This window comes from Bufo gargarizans, chromosome 5 (genome assembly GCF_014858855.1).
Source record: "Bufo gargarizans isolate SCDJY-AF-19 chromosome 5, ASM1485885v1, whole genome shotgun sequence".
NCBI classification, from domain to species: Eukaryota; Metazoa; Chordata; class Amphibia; order Anura; family Bufonidae; genus Bufo; species Bufo gargarizans.
The window spans coordinates 428,027,015-428,046,094 of record NC_058084.1 but is presented as its reverse complement, the minus strand read 5'-3'; the positions used below and the strand labels follow the sequence as shown (position 1 = coordinate 428,046,094).

At 41.4% G+C, this 19,080-nt stretch overlaps 1 protein-coding gene across 1 annotated transcript in view; it reads right to left on the bottom strand.

Moving 5' to 3' along the window:
• The window catches only part of KIF5B (kinesin family member 5B), an 81,565-nt gene that overhangs the window by 3,048 nt on the left and 59,437 nt on the right, over nt 1–19,080 (bottom strand). Inside the window, exons 11-25 of the mRNA XM_044292694.1 lie at nt 18,199–18,347; nt 17,116–17,297; nt 13,381–13,449; nt 11,823–12,029; nt 10,419–10,562; nt 9,508–9,696; nt 8,617–8,734; nt 7,278–7,339; nt 3,678–3,787; nt 2,816–2,917; nt 2,586–2,646; nt 2,432–2,503; nt 2,247–2,351; nt 1,945–2,161; nt 1,429–1,561 (exon numbers count right to left, since the gene is read on the bottom strand). Coding sequence (XP_044148629.1) covers nt 1,429–1,561; nt 1,945–2,161; nt 2,247–2,351; nt 2,432–2,503; nt 2,586–2,646; nt 2,816–2,917; nt 3,678–3,787; nt 7,278–7,339; nt 8,617–8,734; nt 9,508–9,696; nt 10,419–10,562; nt 11,823–12,029; nt 13,381–13,449; nt 17,116–17,297; nt 18,199–18,347 — 1,920 coding nt within the window. The remainder of the gene's footprint in view (nt 1–1,428; nt 1,562–1,944; nt 2,162–2,246; nt 2,352–2,431; nt 2,504–2,585; nt 2,647–2,815; nt 2,918–3,677; nt 3,788–7,277; nt 7,340–8,616; nt 8,735–9,507; nt 9,697–10,418; nt 10,563–11,822; nt 12,030–13,380; nt 13,450–17,115; nt 17,298–18,198; nt 18,348–19,080) is intronic.

Genomic DNA, 19,080 nt, shown 5'->3' with positions numbered 1-19,080 from the left:
TCTTATTACATTGGACAAGTGTTTTAGCACTGAAATCAGTATCCTGAAAACAGTTACCAGGGTTGTTGCACCATTAAATGTTATTTAAATATAATTCGGCAGGAACAACTAGTTACTTTTGAAATTTACATCGTTAAAAAATGCTCCAGTTCTTAGATATTTGCTTCATTAAAATGTCACCCACAGTCTTTAATCGGTATAGTAATGTGCAGGTCCACCTGCCGTATCTACTGTTAGAAGGGTGTGCCCCCTGAGCTACCAGCCTGAATAGAATCTAACAGCAATTGGAGAAATCAATGGAAGATCTCTGGATTCATATGACTTACAGGGCTGCTTCTATTTTTTATTTTTTTAGAAGGAGGTAAAAAACAACAAAAATATAAGTTGCTATTTTGTTAAGGCCTCTTTCACACTTGCGTTGTCCGGATCCGGCGTGTACTCCACTTGCCGGAATTACATGCTGGATCCGGAAAAACGCAAGTGAACTGAAAGTGGAGCAAGTGAACTGCTGCGGTATTTTCTCCGGCCAAAAAACGTTTCGGTCCTGAACTGAAAACATCCTGATGCATCCTGAACGGATTTCTCTCCTCTCAGAATGCATTAGGATAAAACTGATCAGGATTCTTCCGGCATAGAGCCCCGACGACGGAACTCTATGCCGGAAGAAAAGAACGCAGGTGTGAAAGAGCCCTTAGTAAGGTTTGTGGAAGTTATAAGTCTAACCTTTGATACTAAGGGTACAACAGCTTCCTGTCACCAATCCCAACATCTCTATTTTGGTAAATAATTCTTAGCCCCATAACGTAACCATTTTTTTTCTTATAATTCTGAGCTAAACAGATCCCATTGACTATAAGGAGGTCTATAACTCACATGTCATCGACTGTATAATGTCCATAATAATTGTCATTAGTCGCTTAATATAATGTACCTGCTTGACTGCAGATATGTCTTGCCACTATGTTTGTAACTTATTGAAAATTAATAAAAATAATTTAATAAAGACTATAAAGGAGGTCAATTCAGTTTCTGTTTGGAAATCCGCTTTTTCAGCAAAGCTGCATGCAGAGTTTTTTTTCTCTGCTTTTGACAGACTAAATGATGGAGGCCGCAAACTGAACAAGGCCTTGCCTATTGGGGGTTTATCCCGGCACAGTCTGATACTATCCAATCAGTGCCGTCATTGCCAGTCTGTGTAGGGGCACATACTTTTGACAAAGGAAATGGTAACATCCAGTTGTGTGCTTCTTCATACATTTCTAAGAGGAATGGCACAATGCAGAATTCTAAAACAGTAAATACGTCTAGTCTCATTGAAATAACTAACCGACAAGTCAAGACAGCTCACGGATACTTTTAAAACTCCCACTGTATCAGTATAGTTAAAAAAAAAACAAAACAAAAAAAACACACCCATATAAAACTTACATTTTGTCTTGCTTAACACTTCCTCCACGGATAGGCATAGGCTGATTATTCTGAGGGAACACCGTTCCGCCGCGAATTGCATTTGGGTGCGTTGGTGAGGCAGCTGGGTGCTGACCGGGACGGATTGGTTTAGCTAAATATAAATGACAAAAAAAAAAGAAATTACACAACTTGCTTGTGCTCCATTTTATAGTTTCGTTACACATAATATTCTAAAATGTTACCAACTTATCACAATTAATTTTGTAGACCAGTCTCTCCCAACGGTACTTAAGACAGCTGAAGAAGGCCCATAGGCTACAATAGAAGTATTTCCGTAGTCTTCAAATGGGAGAAGATGAACAGACGCAAGCAGGCAGTGTACGCTATGACAGCTCTGTTAGCAGCTTTCATTCTTAGAAATGTTGGGGGTCTTAGTGTTCAGACCCCACACATGAAAACTGGAGGTATTCTTCAAATATCAGGAACACAGGAAAGTTCATGCAGTCCAACAAACCAACATAAAAGAGTACGTACCAATCTGTGCAGAATGTCCCCTTCTTGCCATATTCTTGGATCTAACAGCTTCTTTAATGCGATCCACCTCTTGTTGATATCGCTTCCTATCACGAGATGCATTTTCTTTGGCTTCTTTTAGCGCAGACTCCAAGGCTTTAACTCGTTCAGCTGTAGCTCTAAGCCGTTTTTCCAGCTTTGGAAGCTCGCAACGCAGATCTGCATTATCGCGTACCAGCTGTAGAAAATAATATTTTAGACTTATTTTTGTACAGATTCTACTCTGCACAAAATAAAACTATTACGTGGGAATCCTTACATACCTGTTTATGGACCTTGGTTAGCTGCTCAAGGTTATTTTCAAGAAAGGAGATCTTCTGTTTCTGTGCAGCGCTCCCCCCAGTATCATCAGAGTCCATTTCCGCACTCTATTCAGGAAGAACATACCACAATGAGCAAATGGAAAACCAGAGCCTTCCATAAAAGTAGGTATCTGGAAATGGATTACCTTTTTCACTCTAGTTGTCAAATCCTGAACAAATAGCTTTCTGAGATTATGCAAGGTCTGGAGCTCCTTAGCCTAGAATTAGAGATTTAAGATTCATTTTTAAGAAACATTAGATAATTAAATGATACATTATTATAATGTAATGCTTGCTTACCACTGTCTCTTCAAGTCCCTTCAGATCCTGACGTGCTTGCTCCCTTCTGTCCTGCATAACCCTGAAGAAATATTGCAAGAAGTAAGCAAATTGGACGTTTATAAATTATTATTTTTTTTACTTTAAGCAAGTGTGTGAAAACCCAGAGCCTTAAAGGGGTTGTACAAGAATGGAAAAACATGTGAGACTTCAGCTAAGTCTGAAGTTGTAAGTACTTTTTATGTACTTACGTGAGATCATGCAACTTCTTGCTTTTCTCCTGATCTGCACATTTTAATTTTTCATGCTCTACCCGCAGTCGTTCTTGCTCAAGGATCATCTTCTGGTTTTGGCTGCAATAATCAAACAGTATTATAATGGAGAAAGCAATGTATGTATCTAATTTGTACTTGGCCTCTTAATCATGCACGCAAATCGGAATATAGTGATCGATTACAACATCGAAATTCCATGTTGTAATATTACCCTAATAAGAAACAATGACATGGATTTCTAGCTGAGACTTTTTTTGTTTTACCAAAAATGCTAAGTCACAAGAAATAGTAGGCAGTTTTCCTACCTGTAAATGTACCACATTTTGCGCTCCATACGATGCACTTGGTTCCCCCCCAAAAGTGTGTGGGATGGCAGTGCATCTTATCCAGAGAATACTAGTGAGCGCTTCCATTATAGAAGAGCTCACTAGTACACAGTAGGACCAGGAGTGGTCAGTACGACGTTCCTGCTCTTGGCTGTACTCACCGCAACCCGGTCTTCTCCAGACACCGTGCAGCACTGTCCTAATTGTGTACAGAGTCAGGATGTAGTGCACACAACGAGGGTCTGATCTGAGGCTTAATAATCGATGGGTGTTTGATAGGAGGATTAATAAGGAATGGGGGTTTGATCTGAGGTCTAATCAGCACTGGCAGTCAGATTTGGAAGATCTAATGACATTTTTTTTTCTTAATTTCTTCCTAGGTGTGTCTTATGATCCAGGGCGTCTTATGGAGCGAAAAATATGGTAATTTATCTTCACATCACTTTTAGATTAAAGTCTGGAGAAGTCTAACCTACATAATGCACTATAGTCAATGATTATTAATGACTTACTCTTGGAGGTCAGTGATAATCTTCTCCTTTGTATCAATCTCATCCCTCAGGCTGCTCAGCTGCTTATGATGAGTTTCCCGATGACTTTGAATCTGCTGTTCCACAGCATGCTAAAGAAGAATAATTCATTAAACTCTGAGACATTATCAGTTTTTCCTATTAATACCCAGGATTGTATCGTTTCCAGGATATGAAGTAATAAACAACTGTTTATAGAAACTTGTATGCCCAGGCCACAATACGGGTACAACATCAACCTTTGCAGTTCTATTTCAAGCCTATGGTGATCCACGTTTGGTTTAGAAGAACAGAGGAGCTTACTGGCTGGGAATGCAATACAGATTCCAAAATGTAGTTTACTTCAGGGCGGTGTGAGACTGGCCTTATTCTGCAGAATGCATTGCACATGCACTTAATCTTAAGGAACTGTTCACATCACATTGTTGTCCCATATGTGAAAAGGATGCCTCAGGTGAATACCATGTGCAGTAATTCTGGAGCAAAGGCCATCTGCAAAAGGTTTGTTCTTTAATTTATTGTTATGTCATGTATTGCTATGTTGTGTACTGCAACCAGCATAGCCGTGCAAGGATGGCATAGTCATGGTTAATAACCCAGGCTCATTCTTGCAGGTTGATAGGTGCTGGCTGCCTCCACCCTTAGCCGTAGAAAGTTTTTGGAAGAGTTCAGAGAGCAAGGAAGCTGTGCCCTGTGCTCCTTCTTACTAGGCCCAAGAAAGCTACAGAGACTAACAGATCTCTGCAAAATCTACAGAAAGAAGGAGACAAAAATAAAGGAGAGAATTGGGGAACTTGGAATTTGCATGGCTAAGCATGGAAGTCAGCGAGGTAATCTGCTTCTACAGCCAGACTTTGCTGCTGTGAGGGACACCGTTAAGACACCCTTCACAGATGTACACGTCCTGGCCAAACATACCATCAAAACCCTGTATCTCGCAGTGGACACTACAGCCACCATTACCAGAGTACTACTGCTTGCCATTGATTCTGAGAGAAAAACTTTAGCAAGATAGTGTACAAAGAGGGTCATAACGCCTAAATCCATACATTGCTATGCAGGAGAAAATTGCAGTGAGTACAGTTGGAACTGTGTTTTACTATTATGGGATGTACTACAACTCCCATTTTGCTCCGCAGTAAAGACAAACTTTATTCTTCTACCTCTGGCTCGGTTTCCTGACTCCTACACCATAAGGCTACTTTCACACTTGCAGCAGGACGGATCCGACAGGCTGTTCACCATGTCGGATCCGTCCTGCGGCTATTTCGCCGTGCCCATGGACCACCGCTCCGTCCCCATTGACTATAATGGGGACGGGGGAGCTCCGGCGCAGCACGACGGTGCACGGAGAAAGCCGCCTGACATGCAGTCATTTTAGTCCGGCGGGGTCTCTCAGTGCACCGCCCCCATTATAGTCAATGGGGACGGAGCGGCGGTCCGGCGGCACAGCGAAATAGCCGCAGGACGGATCCGTCCCGCCGCAAGTGTGAAAGTACCCTAAGCCAGCTGTTGCACTGTACACGTCCTGCATTGCACCCATCCAAACACCTAACATCTAGGGCACTTCAACTACCATCAAGCAGGAGCCCCCAGAATCAGGGTGTGCCCCGAGAGAACAAAAAGGTGCCTCCTACTGTTCACTGCACAGCCCTAGGAAGCAACAGTGTGAGGACAGCTGTGACAGCCAGTGTGATGATTCACTGTGAGAGCCAGAGCCTCTACCACTCCCATGCCGCGCGCTCTGGCATCTCATGGGCTTGCTGCACATGCATCTGATATAATAGGGTTTCATTGTATTTTCATATAAAAAAAAAAATATATTTTTAAAAAAAGGGTATTTTTGCTTCCTCTTTTAACTAATGTATATGTAAAAAATGTGAACAGTTCGAAAAATCCTCTTGAAGTTCTAAGGTTTATGAATGTAAAAATGGAGGAGATAACGTGTTAAAAGGGTTTTCTGGTACTTAGATATTGATCAATTCTCAGGATAAGTGAGAAATAACAGCAGTGGAGGTTTGACACCCTACATCCCCATCAATCAGCTGTTTCAAGTAGCTACAGGAAACTATATTGTGGAAAAAGCCTGAAGCACATGGTTCTGTCCACTGTGTAATGGCCATAGAAGCGAGTTAGAGCTGAGCCGCAGAATGTTGGCAACTGTACAGTGGATGAATCCTTCTGTTGCAAGTTTAGTTTCCAGCGCCAGTGGCTACCTGACAGGTGATCAGCTGCGGTGCCAGGTCTCAGACCGCTAACTGATCTGATCTAGACAAACCATCCTGAGGATAGGTCATCAATATCCAAATATCAGAAACCCCTTTAATTTGCTAGACGGATTAGCAAACGTCTAATCGTTCACTTTATATAACACAAGAGATCCTAAAAAACATCTAAATTACTGATAAATCTTCCAGAAATCTTTTGAAGGCTTTTAAGAAATGATTTCACTATATTTGTACACTGATTGAAATATCAAATTATTATTCTCCTTTAAAAAACGTGTTGATAATTTGGTAGTCAGTCCCCCGTCGGTCTTTGCAGAACTATTTAGTGAAGTAGTGGATGGCTTGGTTACTGTATAACTTCATATACGTCGCTTACCAATCATGGTCAAGTAAGGCAGAGCAGTCTGATGACAGATCCGCTTTAAAAAAAAGTACAACTGACTTCACATAATCTTTACAAAAATAGACGGAAAACCCCTTTAAGGGTGCTGACACGTTCAGGTTTTTTAATGCAGTTTTTGTAGCCAAAACCAGAAAAAGTTGTACCTGTCCTTAATTCTTATTCTCCTACTATGATCCATACCTGATTTTGGCTTCCAAAACTGCACTAAAAAGTCTGACAGTTTCACACTAGCGTTTGAGAGCTCTGCTAGGCTGTTCCGGCAGCCAGCCTGAGCTCTCTGGACCTAGCATTGGCAGAAGCTGCCTGAATGCCCGCCAGCCCCATTAAAAGGGTTGTCCTCCACAGGATAGGTCATAAATATCAGATCGACGGTGGATAGGTCATCAATAGTAAAAAGCGGACAACCCCTTTAACTATAATGGGGAATATGCAGAGAATCAGCCGGACTAAAACCACTGTGTGCAGCTGTATTTGTCAGACCGATTCTTGCCATATTTGTCGAGTTGTGGCTAAATCTACGGCAGTCCCCATATAGTTGTCAATCAGGCAGCTTCTGGCAATGTCGTATCCAGAGGACTTTGGCAGGCTGCCTGCTCTGAAACTATTGTGAAACTAGCCCAATTCAAAATGAAAATGACAGCTCTTGTGAGGTCAATAAAAAAAGCAAACATGTTCAGCACAGTGTCAAATAATTTGATACTCACCCTACTGTTCCAATGATTCCCAGTTCTCTGCTGGGCTGTACTTCCTTGTCTCTCTTGACAGATAGGAAGTAACCGTTCAGCTGATCGCTGCCCCACCTCAGCCTGCGATTGGTTGAACGGTCATTTCCTGTGTATTAAGAGGGACCAGGAAGTGGAGACCGCTGGGGATCTGGCAAGTATCAGAACAGTATCAACTTATTTTTTATTGTTCTTGGCAGCATTTAAAAATGTAATCCGCTGAACATACCTTAACTTCATTTGCTGTCTGTACTTTATTCAAGTGCTCCTTCTCCATTTCATGAACTTTTTCTAAAATAAAAACACAACAAAAGAACAGTCATGAAAATTGTATTCACCAATACAACACAAGAAGCACACCACAACCATTAAGCAATGAAGTGGTAAAATTCTTCACACTAACAACCCCGATTGAAACCTTCCGGAAAGACTCAGAAGCTTCTGTACAGTGCACTTCGGGGCTTGTTTTGGTTTTTGCATTGGGGAGGGGGTCGAACTATGAGTTTTTATATGTATAAAACTAATCTACTAAAGGTGTAACGACCAATATCATAACTAAGTGCTGTCAGTGGAAACAATCGTACAATGAAAGACTATTACATATCACTGCCTTACAAATACTCACACCTATAAAGAATAAATCCAGAAGAAGATACACGTGGCACTTCTGCTATCAGCGATGCAGTGCGCGTGTCCCAGAGAAGATCCACAGATAATTGTATAGAAAGGACCAGCACTCGCTCTAATTGTAATTTCAAGTAGATTTAATGGTCACATACATGTGGTAAGTGACGCGTTTCGGCTGCTGTAAGCCTTTGTCAAGTTGTTTGACAAAGGCTTACAGCAGCCGAAACGCGTCACTTACCACATGTATGTGACCATTAAATCTACTTGAAATTACAATTCGAGCAAGTGCTGGTCCTTTCTATACACCTATAAAGAATAAATCACTGGACTGGTCATATTGCAAATTATTTGGCACACAAGTGATGGCTTTAATAAAATACATGCAGGGGACTGTTAAGGCTGTGTCTTATTAAGTTTAGCTCTCCTCTAGAAGGAAGAAAACGATAGTCTTACTTGGCCCTTTTCCACATGCTATTTGAAGGAACTCCCTTGCAAAATGTCAAAGCATGCCGTCACCTAAATTAGTTTTTAACATATTCAGTGTTAACTGTGTGTATATTACTAGTGTATCACTTTCTAGGGGTAACTGTGTACTGAACAACACAGCCAGGCGATGGATGGCAAATCAAGAGCAATCTTCATAGCATTTACAGGGAATGCATTAATATAGGAGTAGTACTGCCCACAGGAGTCCAAATCACAATTTTTTGTTTTCCTACTGCAAGGCTGTACTTTAAAGCACAGTCCGGACTGCAGTCAATTTATTTTTTTATTCACTCAACTTTTTGAGATGGTCAATACTTGAAGGCAGATATCTGAGACTTGTCACACCTCCCAGTTTTCATAAAATACTTAGTGAGATTTCTCGTATATCTGGTCTGTGTAGTTCGTAAAGACTTTTAAAGAATGATTATAAAGCATAACACAGCAAGATGCCCCACCCTGTGCCCGAAGCTTGACAAGCTCCTCATTTAAAGAATCCACGGACTCCTCCATTTGCCTCTTCTTCTGCTCCAGGTTCTGCACATATTCTGTCAGTGACTTGATCTTTGCTTCATGCTTTAAAGAGACATGAAAATGGTAGTCAATGTAAAAGTACCCCCTTCTTCATTAGAAGAACCCCCTTAGATTAGCTGATAATTGGGGTCCAGCTGCTGGACCAGCTAGTAATTAACTTGTCACCAGGAGAAAGATGCATATACATATTAGAGCAGCCCTACCTCCACTGCACCTCCTATATTAAATCATGCACATCCTTCTACTAACTATACACATTACAGGGCACCCCGAACCCAAATCAGTGACTCATACATCATAGAGATAGTGGGTCCTCAATGGGAAATATTAAATGTAGGACACCATTTATAGTGGTGTTTTTTTCACCCTTGAGGTGCATATTTTTGTGTCGATAGCATTTTATTCTAATAGCAGCACGCTCTGATATTTCTTTTTCACCATTAGACATCCACTGCTTTTTGCAGCTTGGGCTATGTGTCTTGGTGTTTTTTTAACAATGGTTTTCCCCATACAGATCCAAAGAGAAAGGGACATCAGAGCTGGGCACATACTTTAATCTAAAAAAAATAAATGGCAGGCATGTAAAAGTGGCATAAAAAAAACGCCAAGTGGTAGAGCACTTTATATGGACAGAATCGCCCCAAAAAATAAAAAATAAAATAGATGATCGTTCTCCTCAAGTGTTTTGTGTTTGTTTTTTCACCCGAAAGAAAAAACAGCAGCACCAAAACTGTGTGTGAAGGAACGTTAAAGTTTCACAACCCAGCGTGTTTAGCTGTCACAGACAACCAACAGGTGAGACTGGAAGCACTTACCTGAGAGATACGAAGCTGGCATGCAGCAAGTTCCTTCTCGTTCTCTTCCATTTTCTTGTTGCTCTCAGTCTGGGTGCCTTCCAGCTGTTTGCAGCGTTTCACCATGGTCTTCACTTCAGATTTCATCTTACTAATGTACAGCCTGGCAACGGTGAACTCCTCGTCGATCATGCCACTCACTTCAGGTTGCTATCGTGGAAGATGTGAAAGGTTTTTGACACAAATAAAACCAAACTTCACAGATAATCAACACCGGCTGACTCATTAAAAATATTGAACTATGGTATAGCAATGAACACATTCATTAAAACAGATATGCCTATATAACTGGCAGAGAACAGCAGGACAGGTCGACTATGAACAGGGGCATCTGGGACATTTAATAACCATTAAAGAATTTGCCAGAGTAGGGCAACTTGACCAAAAAATAAAATAAAGAAAAAAAAAAAAAAAGGGGGGGGGGGGTATAGACAAAAATAATAATAAAAGCATTAACTTATCCCCGTCCCCTGAAATCCTAGTGGTGCCACTCATTATCCACACTGGCCTCTGCTTTCTTGACTGCAGCTGCAACATGCCAGTATACCTATGTAACTGCTGCAGCTAATAAATGGCCTCAGCAGTATATGGCACAAGACAGCTGAGGTTAGTAACTGGCTGCAGTGGACATGTGGACCATGGCACAGCCAGGGAGAAGGAGACGTCCCCTGAGAAGCACTAGTGTCTCCTCCTGCTTGTACCGATGCAATCTATTAGCATACAGGGGGCGCAAAAACAGAACAGTGAAAGGTCCTCTTTAAGTGGATGTATTATTACAATTCTTGCATACAGAGAGCAACTAAATTTACACTATTAACAACAAATAAATATATTCACAAGGAATGGACAATGTAAAAAGTGGGAAGAATAACCTTTGAGTCATTGTTTCCCACTGCTATGCCAATCTCTGCCAGATCCTTCAGTAAAGAGGTCATCATCTCCGTAGCCCTTTTTTTCTGATGGTTCGTCATCTCTTTCAGCTTCTGGAGCTCTGAGTCTAAACTGGACAAAATTATCTTCAAAAATAAAGAAAAAAATTAGAAAATGTGCTCAGTAGACAAGAATCACAAAGACAATGTTATAATAATAAAATAAAAAAAATATGAATGAAAAAATAATTGGAGATGTCTCAATCTAAGGTCTTCTGCACACGAACATGTGCTGCTTGTTGCCGTATTGCGAACCCGCAATACACGGGTGCCGTTCCGCGGGCATTCCGTATCACGGATGCAGACCCATTCACTTCAAAGGGTCTGCAAATCCGGAGATGCGGAACAGAACCCTACGGAAGCACTACGGAGTGCTTCTGTGGAGTTCCGTCCCGTACTTCCGATCCTGAAAAATATTACATGTCCTATTCTTGTCCGCAATAGCGGACAGGAATAGGCATATTCTCTTAGCGCCGGCAATGTGCGGTCCGCAAAATGCGAAACGCACATTGCCGCTGTCTGTGTTTTGCGGATCCGCAAAACACACACGGATGTGTGAATGGACCCTTACACGGTGTCCATTCAAATCAATGGATTCTCTGTGTAATATAGGACAGGATAGGTCCTTCAGAGGGAGCTACACTCTCCACTATGAGATGATGGACAGAGCCCGTCCCCTCTATTAACTTAAAGGAATGTGTCAACAAAAATTTTATCTGCCAGTTAAAACCAGATAGTAACACATCTCCTTTTTTCTAATCTGTTTTTATTTTCTAATTACACATTTTTAACTCTATTTCCTGACCATGATTATGGGGGCAGCCATCTTGCCCGAGCTGTTCTTAACAGCATTTAGAAAGCATTAAGAAAATTGCTTTAAGCCAGACACATGGTGCATAGACACAATGGTCAGGAGGGAACCTCAGTGACTTCTATGGGAAAGAAGAGATAGGCTCCGACAATCGCCAATTGTGAATGGTGGATCTGGTCTTATCTGTACGCACAATCTGCGACATGTCCCCCCAGCAGGCTCGTCTCATTTACCATTTTATACGCCTGGTTTAGGCTTAGATAATGGTCTAAATGCAAGACAGCAGGGAAGAGGCCGGCACATCTACATAACTGCAGCGGATCCACCGCCAATGTAGAGCTTTAGTAAGACCAGTTTCTAAAACGCTGGTCTTAATAAATGTGCCCCCAAGTCATTTTCTGATGACACATTCCCTTTAAAATTTACTAATAGGTTATGTGAAAATTAGTTTTCCAAACTGGACAGTCCATTTAAGGGTCCCCAGCAGTACTAATGACATTTTATATTTATTGTACAGTGACCCTTCTCTGCCTCACCGATTTCTGGCTGAGCTCTTCGCTCAGAATCTCATACTCCTTCGCCTTGTCCTCCACTTCCTGTGATTTCTGATCATAATTGACAGCCAGTTCTTCCAAGGCTTGAAGCACTTCTTTCACTTCCTCTTTGGAGGCATCATTTTCAGCCTGCAGACGATTTAACTCTGCTTGCATATTATCCTGGTCTCGTCTTGTGGAAGCCAACAGCTGAAAGTTGTGAAAAATACATTAAAGTTTTTCTGAGACTTTTGAAATGGATGAACTATCCTCTGTATAGGGTTCAAAGCGGTTTTCTTGTCAGAAGGTGTTCAATAACAAGAACTACAAAGTTCAAAAGTGGCCAGGCAAGGCAAATAAAATTAGGTCCATTTATGTTATGGCGAATGTCGTAACAATTAGGCTATGTTCAAAGGGCAAATTCTGCCAATGTTAAAAATCTGCTGTGGATTCATTGACAAACACTGGCTTCTGTTGTGGCTTTTCAATTTGAATGCTGCAAATTCACCTGCAGTTTTAAAAGGGTTCTGCACTTTGTTTAAACTGATTATCTATCCTCTGGATAGATCAGCATCTGATTGGCGGGGGTCCGACACCCCCGCCGATCAACTGTTAGAGAAGGCAGCAGCGCTCCAGCAGCACCGCGGCCTTCTCACCGTTTACCACTGGCCGAGCGACGTCACGACTTGTATCAACTAGCCTGGGCACGGCTAAGCTCCATTCAAGGGAAGGGAGCTTAGCCCAGGCCAGTGATACTAGTAGTGATGTCACTGGGCCTGCGGTAAACAGTGAGAAGGCCGCGGTGCTGCTGTAGCGCCGCTGCCTTCTCAAACAGCTGATCAGAGGATAGATAATCAGTTTAAACAAAGTGCAGAACCCCTTTAAGTCGCATTGAATGGAGCTAATGCGCGAACACATTGCCACCAAATATGCCAAGAAAGGGAATGTCCAATCTTGGTGCGGTGTGCTAAACCACAAGAAATTAATCCGCATGAATAGCAGAGCAGACTCCCATTGAAAACAATAGGTGGTGGTTTCTGCGCAGATGTCACATGGTTTTCAGCATGGAATCAGTGCTGAAATGATTGAACACAATTTAGCATATGAATATAGACTGACTAAAAACAATCAGAGGCATTAAAGGGGTTTTCCGAGTTTTTTATACTGATGACCTATCCTCAGGTTAGGTCATCAGTATCTGATCAGTGGGGGTCCGACTCCCTGGTCCCCTGCCAATCAGCCATTTGAGAAGGCACCAGAGCTCCTGTGAGCGTCACGGCCTTCTCAATGATTTTCCTAGGCCAGTGATGACACGTTCATTGGTCACGTGGCCTAGGAGCAGCTCAGCCCCACGCGACTGAGCACGATACCAAGCATAGCCGATATACAATGTACAGCGCTCACAAAAGCGCCGCTGCCTTCTCGCTCCAGCTGATAGGCGGGTGACCCAGGAAAACCCTTTTAAAAACACTGATGTATTAAAGTAACCTATTTTAAGGCCATTACTATTTTAATAATGGCAATAACTGGGGGGGGGGGGATATACCCACTTATAACCTACCTCTTCTTGATCCAACATTTGCTGTTTTAGTTTTTCTACCAGTTGACTCTGCTGGTTGATCTCTTCATCCTGAAAAAATAAAACACAATGTATATATTTTAAAAAAAATATATTAAGTATAAATAATAGAGCACAAGACCAATAACTCTTTACATAAACTAAAGAACAAAACTATGATCTAAAAAACAGTTCTATGGTCCCAAATACAGGAGTCAAATTATAGGATAGGGGTTAACTATTAGATTGGTTGGGGTCCTACCAATGAATCGGTGAACATTTGAACAATATAGTCAATCCTAAACACAAAAGCATGTCCGATGCTGCAAAACACTTTGTGAATATGCACCAAGGAGATACAAGCTCACTCCAGATGAAAGCAATCGAAAAAGTGCACCGACCCAAAGAGGAGGGTTCTCCTCAGACGTAAAGCCTTTTGGATACTCCCTATGGAGAGCTGTTATCCAAACGGCTTAAACCTCAAAATCGGATTTGGCTTATTTATTAATTACGCCATTATTTTTTATTGGTGTCTGTTCACATTAGGTTACTGAAAACCATTTGCGTTTTCCATGTATTCTTGTGCTTTCTTGCATATTCTCTATAGGCACAGTCCACTTTTCCATGTCAGATTTTCCAAAGTGGTGTTCTCTGTGCAAGCCTTACTTTTCTGCATTTAAACAATTTTTTTTTAATGCATTATGCCATATGGGGCTCATCTGCCCAAAAGCAGTCGGCACTATGTTTTTAACTTGTTTATGTCCTGAGATGAAATAGACATGTTATGCTTATCCTGCGAGTGCTGGGCAAACCACACTTCAGACAACGCATGTATCCTGGGACCCACCCCTGTGTTCGTGAACTGCACCCCCCTCCCCCTCAATGGCCAAGATAGGAACATCCCTTTAAAGTTCTAGAGGTCCTCCCTATATATTGTTTTGAAAAGGGGCACTGAACAGTTAAGGCCCAAACTATAACATGTCAACGAGACTGACATGTAATAGTGTGGTCGTCATCAGGGTCTCACTGAAGTGTAATAGTGTGGATGTTATCAAGTTCTCATCGACATGTAATAGTGCAGACGTTATTCGGGTCTCATCGACAAGTGCCCTAGTTCAACATAACATATAGAGAGGTCCTAAAAAATTATTTTTTTTTTAAATAGAAGCAGAACACAATAAAAATACCAAAAATGGATTTGATACACATTCACTCTCCAACCATTTCCAAAATACATCACAATCCAGGTCTGATGTTTACAACTTTGCAAACTGTAAGACCAAACTGGAGGGGTGAAGATCTAATTCCATAGATATCACTGGCAGAACCTAGAAAGATTTGGATTTGGTTGGTCCCAGGGGGTTTAGATGAAAATACGGCAGTCTTTCATTTTCTGCGTGCCTTCCCAATAATTACTTGCTTGCTCTGCACATCTAAATGTGCAATTAATGTAGCTGCGTGCAAATGTCCATGCTGAAAGAGCTATAGATAAAACTTTACTTAGCATATTATGAGAATTATTTTGGATAAGAAAGTGACAAAACATTTTTTGTAAGAAAAAACCCCGAAAAAGAACAAAGTGCATATTTAGATGCTTCAACAAGACCAGCTTACAATAGATCAGTTTTTAACCCCTTAAGAACTCTGCCATTTTTCACCTTAAAGGGGTTCTGCACTTTTATTTAACTGATGATCTATCCTCCCGACACCCGGGACCCCCGCCGATCAGCTGTTTGAGAAGGCAGCGGCGCTCCAGCAGCGCCGCGGCCTTCTCACTGTTAACCGCCGGGCCGCCCGCCCACTGACGTCACGACTTGCATCAACTAGAGTGGGCGCGGCTAAGCTCCATTCAAGTGAACAGAGCTTAGCCGCGCCCACTCTAGTTGATACAAGTCGTGACGTCAGTGGGCGGGCGGCTCGGCGGTAAATAGTGCCTTCTCAAACAGCTGATCGGCGGGGGTTCGAAGCTGATGATCTATCCAGAGGATAGATCATCAGTTAAATGAAGGTGCAGAAACCCTTTAAGGACTTGGCCATTTTTAGCAAATTTGACATGTGTCACTTTATGTGGTGATAACTTTAAAACGCTTTTACTTATCCAAGCCATTCTGAGATTGTTTTCTCGTCACATATTGTACTTCATGACCGTGGTAAAATTGAGTCAAAAAATTTAAAATTTTATTTATAAAAAATAACCAAAAAATGTCCATATTTCCATTTCTCTACTTTTATGATAGATATTAATAACTCAAAAATTGCTTTTTTGAAACTTTTTTTTACGGTGTTGACCTGAAGGGTTAGGTCATGTAAAAATGTTATACAGCAGGTTCTTACAGACGCGGCGATACCCAATATGTATACTTTTTTTTAAAATGTATTTACGTTTTACACATTAACAGCATTTTTTAAACAAAAAAAATTTAAAATATGTTTTAGTGTCTCCCTAGTCTGAGTGCCATATTTTTTTTTATTTTTTGGGCAATTGTCTTACTTCCGACCTCATTTTTTGCCTGATGAGATGACTGTTTGATTGGTATGATTTTGGGGTGCGTATAACTTTTTGATCGCTTGGTATTACACTTTTTGTGATGTAAGGTGACCAAAAATGATTTTTATTGTTTTATATACAGTTTTCATTTTTTACAGGGTTCACCTGAGGGGTTAGGTCATGTGATATTTTTATAGAGCAGGTTGTTAATAGCTAATATATATCCTTATTATTTATTAAAGTTTTACACAAAAATATTTTAGAAACAAAAAATAAACAAACATGTTTTAGTGTCTCCATAGTCTGAGAGCCATAATTTTATTTTATTTTTTGGGCGATTGTCTTAGTAAGGACCTCATTTTTTGTGGGATGAGATGACGGTTAGATTGTTAGTATTTTGGGGGTAGCATAGGCCTTTTTGATCGCTTGGTGTTGCACTTTTAGTGATGTAAGATGACATCACTAAAAGGCGTTCATCTGAGGGGTTAGGTCACGTGATATTTTTATAGAACCAGTCGATACAGACGCGTCGATACCTAATATGATTTTTTTTTTACTTGAAACGTTTAATTTTTTTGTTAAACTTATTTTTTTTACTTTTTTCTTTTTTTCCCACTATGGGACTTCAAGATTTCAGGGTCTGATCCCCATTTTAATACAGCACAATACATCTGTACAAGCTGCCGCAAACCCCCTGTATGCCGCGGCATACAGGGGGGTTAATCCGCCGGCATCAGTGTTTTCACCGATGCTGGAAGATACAGCAGGGGCCCGGGCTGTCAGTATCAGCCGGACCCCTGCTGCTGATCGCGGCAGCGAGTTAACCCTAGGACGAGAATGCTCGTCCTAGTGAGTTAAGTACCTGCAAGTTAGGACGAGCATTCTCATCCAAGGTCCTGAACGTGTTAAACTGATTTTAATAAATCCTAACGGATCTCGTTCACTCGTCAGTCAGGTTCCATTTTTTATGTCAAGAACATAAAGCTGCAGAACATGGTATTTACCATCAGTAAGCAAGAGAAAATTTCACTGTGAAGACAGCCCATGTTGTAGTTCGGACTAACAAGGTATCTGAGCAGAGAATCTGTCAAAATGAAATACTAGGACTGGATTCTGAACAGAGAAAATACCATTGTGAACAGATCCTGTGTTGTAGACTGGACTCTCATTGACACTGAAGATACTGACCTAGCAAAGAATCAAAACTAAAAAAATACTCGGACTGGATTCTGAAGTTTTCATATATATACCTTGTCATCCAGTTGTTTGTACAGTTTAGCAACCTCATCTTCACATTTCCTCCTCTCAGCATCCGTAAAATTAGCAGCAAGGGTGACAGCAGGCTTGTCGTTTGCTACCACATTGTCCACTACAAAGGCATCCAGATTGGCCTTTTCCTTATCAAACTGCTCCTCAACTGGTACATTTTCACCTGCAACACATAAGTAGTTAACCCCTGCCGAGATATTCTGACCGACCTTATCAAGACAAGGGTTAAATAGTATTATCCAGTTAAAGGTTCTTTTCTGGAAACTAAATATTAATACCCTATCCTCAGGATTGGGCATAAGAATCAGATCAGAAGCAGTCAAGCTCCTGACATCCTCGTCACCAGCTATCTGAAGGGGCCACAGATCTTAGGCGAGTCACAGCCTCTTCAAACAGCTAATCCACAAAGGTGCCTGGGGTCTGGCCTACACCGATCAAAATTTGAAAGGTTATCATTAAAATCAGTACAAAACACCAATAAGTATGCAGCAACAATGCCTGGTCACTAGAGCAGAACCTACAATTACTGAAACAGTGCTTTCATGTGTATTTTTACTGCATTTTCAGGCACCTGCCCCTTACTACACATTTTGTGGAAAAACTGCCAGCTCCAGATGTTAGCTGAAGGTCTATGGTAGGGATGGCCAACCTGCGTCCCTCCAGCTGTTGTAAAACTACAACTCCCACTATGCCCTGCTATAGACTGATATCTGTAGGCAGTCTGGGCATGCTGAGAGTTGTAGTTTTGCAATAGCTGGGGAGCCGCATGTTGGCCATCCCTGGTCTATGGGAAATAGGAAAGAAGAACAAAAAAAACTTTCCTTTTTGTTAATTAGGTGTTTTTTTACTTTTGCATTTTTTATTTTATTTTTTAAACATAGCATGATAGATCTTTTGGTGTTTTACAAAGTTTTCACATCACTTTATATGGGAAAAATTAAATGAAGACAAACAGCAGAAAAAAATTATTATTAAACAAAACATCGCGCTTTCAGGCAGTTAAACTAAGAAAATAACCGCCAGACGCAAATTCACGTGTGCCAGCACCCAAACCGCCAACTTACCTTTACGCCAGCGAGCCAGTTCATTCTCAAGCCACTGCACCATGTTCCGCAAACTCTTCGTTTTCTCTTTTTCTCTCTCATATTTCTTCTTCCACTGCTCAGCAGTGAGCTCCACATTAACACATACTGTATTCTTGATGGTCTTCGCTCTAAACAGAAGTCAGAGTAAGGCTACATGCACACGACCATATATGTGTTTTGCAGTCCGAAAAAAAACCAAAAAAAAAAACGGATGACATTCGTATGCCATTCGTTTTTTTTTCCCGGATCCATTGTAACAATGCCTAAAACAGACAAGAATAGGACATGTAAGTGTGCGTCTCTCTGTTCAGGCTTTCTCTGCGTCTCACGTGGAGTGGTAATTCCAAGTTCCGTTGTAATGGAGCGATGTCGTATAGTCCTGACGTAAGCAAGGTCACTGACGCTAGGGTTACCTTTTGCACGTGACACGGATGCCGGAGAGCAGTACGCTGGATTCAATAGAGTACTTTTGATGAAGGGACTACGTGTCTCGAAACGAGTTTGAGGATTTTGGGGATGTACCCTCTGCTTGCAAGCTAGGAAAAAAAACTTAGTTTGGCCTTTCAATTTGAAATAACCAGAAAGCGCATGGTGATATCAATGTGACTAGCGATAAAAGTCACATGCAAAAAGTAACCCCAGCGTCACTTGCTTACGTCAGGACTATACGACATCGCTCCATTACAACGGAACTTGGAAGTAGCACTCCACGTGAGACGCAGAGAAAGCCTGAACAGAGATGCACACTTACGGGACTGCAGAGAGAAAACTTCAGGAAAGGTAAGCGCCGGATAGTATACTGTAGAACTTGCGGGACGCCGCACTAAAGCAATCTGGCCTGTGACCCATTCCACCCTCAAT